This window comes from Heptranchias perlo, chromosome 26 (genome assembly GCF_035084215.1).
Source record: "Heptranchias perlo isolate sHepPer1 chromosome 26, sHepPer1.hap1, whole genome shotgun sequence".
Taxonomy (NCBI): domain Eukaryota; kingdom Metazoa; phylum Chordata; class Chondrichthyes; order Hexanchiformes; family Hexanchidae; genus Heptranchias; species Heptranchias perlo.
Genome location: NC_090350.1, coordinates 26,224,954 through 26,231,666, shown reverse-complemented (window position 1 = coordinate 26,231,666; position 6,713 = coordinate 26,224,954). Strand labels below are relative to the sequence as shown.

Below are 6,713 nucleotides of genomic sequence, written 5' to 3'. Positions count from 1 at the left end.
TCTCCACAGATACTGCCTGACTTGCTGAGCTTCTCCAGCATTTTTTGTTTTTATTTCACATTTCCAGCATCTGCAGTATTTTGCTTTTGATAAAAGAAGACCTCACTGCAAAAGCTCTCTCTCTCGTACTACGACTGCAGTCAAAATTCCTGAGGAGGAACCCCTTCAGTGGTCAACACGGAACATTCTGGGGGCCCTGCAGGGAAAGGAGGGTGGATCCGATCGGGCAGTTCCCCTACCAGATGGTCGATGCCATTTGGCAGAACGTCTTGTTGCCAGATATAACCACAGGCACCAGGATGTAGCTTGGATGGTGATGAGAAGGACTCTCCCAGTGCGGTCTTTCCAACACGCATGGAATCTCAGCACCACTGCGAGCTGCCCTCAAGGCTGCGGCGGGGATGAGCCCGTCGTCCACCTCCTGGTGGACTACCCCTTTGTGCAGAAGGTGTGGAGAGGAACGTGTTGGTATCTGTCCTGATTCATCCCCAACAGTTCGGTAACACAGGACGCTATGCTCTATGGGTTGTTTCCTGGGACACACACCGCAACGGATATCAACTGTTGCTGGAAACCATCAACTCGTTGAAGGAGGCCCTTTGGTCCGCCCAAAACCTGCTGGTCTTCCAGTTGAAGGAGCTGTCCGTGACAGAGTGTTGCCGACTGGCATACTCCAAGGTCCAGGAGTATGTGCTGTGGGACGCACTGAAGTGAGGTGCGGCCTAAGGAAGGGGAAAGGCTACCATGTAAGGCCATCCCACCTTGTATTGTACAGAATGTATTAGAAGATGTGTACTGTGTTTTGAATTGTAACAACGGGGTTGGAGTGTGTACGATCTGTATTGTACTATTTTGAATTGTAATTGTGTATTTACTTTGAACTGTGTGTATCCTTAAATTTTATGAAATAAAGTATATTTTGATTTTTTAAAAATCAAAGAAGCAGCAACAGCCTTGAGCACAGCCGATTGATCACCTGGTATACTCAACGACCACTCTCTACTGCCAAAAGGTTATATGAACTTGTACCAATCATTTAAATAAAATTGTGTTTAGTCTTAAAGCGATTTGTTCATGTATTTCTTTTCCAAAATTTACCGTCTAGAATTCTACAACCCTAGGACCGGTGTTTGTATTGTGCAATGACAAACCCTACACCCCCTTCTCTCCCATAAAAAAATGTTTCAGAAATAACAGCAGCATCAAAATGATTATCTATAATCTGTATTTTTTTCAAAAAAAGCTGTATTTCATTTTAATTTACCATAGTTGTCTTAGTGGTAGCACTCCCACCTCGGAGTCAGAAGGTCATGGGTTCAAGCCCCACTTGAGACTTGAGCACATAACCTGGGCTGACACTTCCCTGATAGAGTGCAGCACTGTCAGGGGTGCCACCTTTTGGATGAGATTTTAAATAGGGGCCTTGTCTCTCCTTTCAGGTACATGTAAAAAAAAATCCCTTGAATCGAAAAAGAGCAGGAGAGTTCTTCCAATGTCCTGGCCACTCCCCTGCCCATTCTTCATCCCCGAGCTAACATCAGTAAACAGATTATCTGGTCATTTATCTCATTGCTGTTTGTGGCACCTTACTGTTTGCAAAATGGCTGCCACATTTCCCTGTATTACAACTGAGACTACACTTCAAAAGTACTTCATTGGCTGTGAAGAACTTTGGACCATCCGGAGGTTGTGAACGGTGCTATATAAATGCAAGTTCTTTCTTAGTACCCTCCAGGTTAATATCTGTGCTTGCATTGTTGATGTTGCACACTGTTTGAACACAAATAGCAATCCCTGCAAGTACGCTATGGATAATGCATTAACCTTGAACTTGAAGGACAAGTGTTGTTTATACCTCAGTGGCTTTATTCTAAGTACAGCAATGGAATAGCAGCTGAGAGTTCCAGTTTGGATCAGTGCAACACTCTTGTATCGGAGTCAGAAGATTACAGGTGCAATCTCATCCAGGACTTGTTGGCAATGAGATGCTAAACGAAGGCCTGATCTGCCTGTTTTTTCAGGTGGTTGTAAAAGATCCCATGGCACTATCTGAAGAAGAGTTCGTCCTTTATCCTTGCCACTTTAATTTCTCAACCACTACCATCAAAAACAGATTAATTCATTTGCTACTTGTAAGGCCTTGCAGTGTGAAAATTGCCCATCACATTTACCTACAAAACAGTGACTGCACTCCAAAAAGTAATTCAGCTTTGGACTGTCCTTTATTTCTATATAGAGAAAGCCATTACTAGTTTCATTGATTTATGAAATCAAATTAAAATTAGTAAAAAATAAAAAAACTGATCATATTTACCCCAATTGTCACCTAACTATAACTTATTTCTCAGCCTTGCAGGGTGATGATCAAGGGACAATTTATTACATAAGGTTTGCTCATGTATATATATCTCACAGCATCAGGCATTGTGCATACTCTCAAATCTGAGCCATTATAGAAATTTTAAATTGAGTATTTTTTTTAATGTAGAAGGTACGCACCCCATAGTTTAATTTAACCAAACAGTAACAGTAACCAAGGTCAGATCATGGTTTTTTTGGAAGAAAGACATATTCCAATAACACAGGTTTCAAATCCTTTGAGGTGACTTAATGAGATACAGAGAAAGATCACATATCCTTTATGGAAAGAAGAGGTTATTGGAAGTCAGGCTTGATTGTAAACAGCAAAGTCTGTCTGTTTATTATAACTGATAAAGTTAATCACAAACTGCACTAAAACATATTGCTCAACGAGTAGTAAGGAGCAGGTGTCTTTGAGTCTTAGTTTTCCTGCCAGAAAGATGTGGCCATGTGGTCCCACAAGTAAGGTGAAGAAGTGAGTAATGCTCACAGTAAGCTGCTATCACAGCAATGGTGTTGTCTCACTCACTCAAACATCATGCTGGTGGTGGAAGGACACCACTTTACATAAAGATACTTTTAGGAGATCTGCTGTAATCTTCATATGAAAAGGCTTCATGCAAAAGTTACAAAAACAGATTTTGTGGGGCTGTTTGGTAGTTTTTGATGAAACATATCTGTTGAATTCTTTGTAAATCAGTACTTCCCAATTTGCAAAGTACACTTATGACACAGAATGTCAGCCTTTAACTCTCAAAATAAAGTTTATTTAGAGAATACCTTTCATTTTCTATAGCACCTGCACGTATGTGGGAAATATTGCGAAGACCAAAGCCATTGTCTTCAGTTCCCACCACAAGCTCCATTCTTTAGCCATCGACGCATCCCTCTCCCTGGTTACAGTCCAAGACTAAATCAGACTGTTTGCAACCTTGGCATCCTATTTGCCCTGAGCTGAGCTTCCGACACCATATCCTCTCCATCACCAAGACCGCCAAATTTCACCTCCATAACAACGCCCATCTCCACCCCTGCCTCAGCTCATCTGCTGCTGAAACCCTCATCCATGCCTTTATTATCTCTAGACTCGACTATTCCAATGTTCTCCTGGCCAGCCTCCCGCGTTCCACCCTCTGTAAACTTGAGCTCATCCAAAACTCTACTGCCCATATCCTATCTCACACCAAGTCCTGTTCACCCATCACACCTTTGCTCGCTGACCTACATTGGCTCCTGGTCTGGCAATGCCTCAATTTTAAAATTCTCCTACTTGTTTTCAAATGCCTCCATGGCCTCGCCCCTCCCTATCTCTAACCTCCGCCAGCCCTACAAGCCATGGAGATCTCTGTGCTCTTCCAATTCTGGCCTCCTGTACATCCCTGATTTTCTTCGCTCCATCATTGGGGGTCATGCCTTCAGCTGCCTAGGCCCTAAGCTATGGAATTCCCTCCCTAAACCCTTCTGCCTCTCTACTTCTCCTCCTTTAAGACACTCCTACCTCTTTGGCCAAGCTTTCGATCACTTGTCTTAATATCTCCTTAGTCTGAAGCACCATTTACAAAATTAAAAAGGACATCAGCTGAGGTTTATGGTAGTCTCTCGATTTTAACAGTAGTGCATTTATTGTACATTGTCAAAAGTGCCAACAATATTGCCACCATTAAAGGACATAGTTCTCTACCAACTATTACAAACAATTGCTCTCATGCAGAGTGGGAATTACTCACACTGGAGTTTATTCAACGTCCAAAAAAATTCCACAGGATACAACAATTCTGAACCCAGCCTGTTTGGTATAAGCCATAAAAATTCTCCCAATAAGAAATGTACAGTCATGAAGTTGAGCAATTTTTTAGAAACTGATCCAAGGCATGTCCCACTTTACATCATTTATTAAGTAATCCAATAGATGCCATGCATAATAAGTTAACTACACTTCCAGAATACCAAATTGTTTAATGGGAATCATTCTACACAAAAAGATAATTTGGATCAAGTAATTATTTTGGCTTCTTCGTTGCTTTATAATGGTTAATTTTCCCTTTGATAGAGTTGGATGAGCAGAAAATCCAAAACTATCGTAAAAATATCAGCTATTTTGGATTGCCTGCTCAATAGCAGGGGAAGATGGAGATAAGTGGCTGGGGGGGTGGAATACAGAACACCATTTTTTTTCTCCTTTTGTTAAATGCACAAGGGCAATTTAAAGTTATCTGGATTCTTACATCTCTATTCTCACCATTACAAATGTTGGTTGGTTATTTTTTCCATTCGCCTGCTATGACCTAGATAGCGTGCCAATTATCCTTGAACCTCAACAGTAGTACAATATTGCTTGTAAATATAAAACTGATTTTTAAATACTTTTGTATATTATACTTTTTACTCCTTTTCAGTATATAAAGTAGGTGTGCAACAGATTTCCCACAATCAACAGAACAGTTGGTGCCACCTCTGGAATTTTGCTCGTTTTGTATTAGACAGCTTCAGTGAAGACTCAGGATCTTCACACTTCTAAATGATCAGCAGATTCCATTTATTCTGCAAGACTGTCTGAAAGGTAATCTTGTATTAGGTTTTCACCCTCCATGCTTTTGAACAAAAAATACCCAGATGAAACTAAGGCAATAATGGGGTGGAAATGAGATGGGTTTGTATTACATTAACATTAGTTGTCCATTTTGTTTGATAATCGATCCTGTGAAGTGCCTTGGGACGTTTTACTATGTTAAAGGCGCTATATAAATGCAAGTTGTTATTATAATAATACATTTCTCACATAACACAAAAGCAAAGAGACTAAATATGGTTTATGCTTTTTCCCCACATTTAACATAGCAAATGTTTACATCTAAAGTTCCAAATAGCAATTCTACCAAGTGAGAATCAAGGGTTTCCATCTGAATTCACTAATTACACAGCAAACTAAAGGAGCCACTTATGTTGTTAGGGGGCAACAGCAGATGCTGAAGAGAAAATAAGCTGCTTGTTTACTTAGGGAGGATGATTTTTTTAAAAAATACATTTTGTAATGGTTTAATGCTTATACTGAATCCATTATCCATATAGATATAAACTTGTTTAGTACTTTCAGGAGTTTATTTCCACCAACAACTTCTATTTAAATGAATAGGCAGCTTATCAACAGCCTAATAAGGCTAGACTATGCATCATGGGTTTGGTCTAGAAGCCTGAATGTGTTTTATGTCAATGCCATTTGTTTGCTTTGGTCTGGACCTCCTAAAAAGGCAACACTACAACAGCAGCCATAATTAATCCTCTGTTTCAGTCACGCTGCAACACAGCCACTCAAATCAAAGTTCCATTCATGAACCAGCCTTCAAGTATTCCATCCTGCAGCCAGAAGGTGCTGAGCTAAGTTTCACACAGTGGTCAGTTCCTCTTTTGTAGGCAAGCTGCCTATTCTCCATGGCGCTCGAGTTATCAGAACCCAAACAAATCATCTTTCTCTGTGACTCCAGGATCACTTTTTTCCCAGTCTGTGGAAGATAGGCATTCTTCTGTCTGCATGTCCTGAGGACTCACCCCAATGTCCAGTACCTGAGGGTTTGTTCGAGACTGAGCCAATCTAAAAAGAGAAGGGGGAAAAAGAAACAGAATTTTACATTGATTGCTGCATCAACACATGATCCAGGTATAGTAACCTAACTCAACCCTTTGTTGCTAAGAAAACTCCTCTCGTTTCTTCTGCTGATTTCATCAATGAATTGATCACTCTGCTATCGATTGCAAAGCTGAAACCAGTAAAGCAATCCCCCCACTCTAGCAACGCAGGATGTCAAGAACTCATGTGTATCCCTGACATCTAGCTAAGGCCGTAAATGAAGAAGTAATGTCATCTGGATGAATTTTCCTCATATACATCATATTTATAATGCACTTGCCCATTTGTGGACAGATGTATAATGAGCCTGACCCTCAAAAGTACTGGGAGTTGCTGCTGGGCCAAAAAGCAGAACCCTGGCAGATCTGAGTTTCACTCTGTATTCCCACCTCTCTCCTTCAGGAATTTTAATTCCACTGCAGATATATTATAGCTAAAACTTGAACCCAAGACCGCTGCGCTTTCAACTGCTACACCTTAGGAAGGCAGTTCTTGCATTACAACAGTGACTATACTTCAAAAGTACTTCAATGGCTGTAAAGTACTTTGGGACGTCCTTAGGTCATGAAAGGTGCTGTATAAATACAAGTTCTTTCTTTCTTTGGCATCAGTGCTTTGATACATTAAACTAGTTAGCAGAGAAAGTAGTAAACAACCTAAAAAAAACCCACAAAGATGAATACATGGCAGTCTCTCCAGTTTTTTTCCTACTTTTAAAAAGGTACAA

General features: G+C 40.5%; 1 protein-coding gene across 2 annotated transcripts in view; it reads right to left on the bottom strand.

Annotated features, from left to right (window-relative positions):
- Window positions 1–3,960: 3,960 nt before the first annotated feature.
- The window catches only part of ldlrap1b (low density lipoprotein receptor adaptor protein 1b), a 41,903-nt gene continuing 39,150 nt past the window's right edge, over window positions 3,961–6,713 (bottom strand). For both annotated transcript variants that reach the window (XM_068006591.1, XM_068006592.1), the window contains one exon: window positions 3,961–5,950. In XM_068006591.1, the coding sequence (XP_067862692.1) occupies window positions 5,806–5,950 (145 nt within the window). In that variant the 3' untranslated portion in view covers window positions 3,961–5,805. The remainder of the gene's footprint in view (window positions 5,951–6,713) is intronic.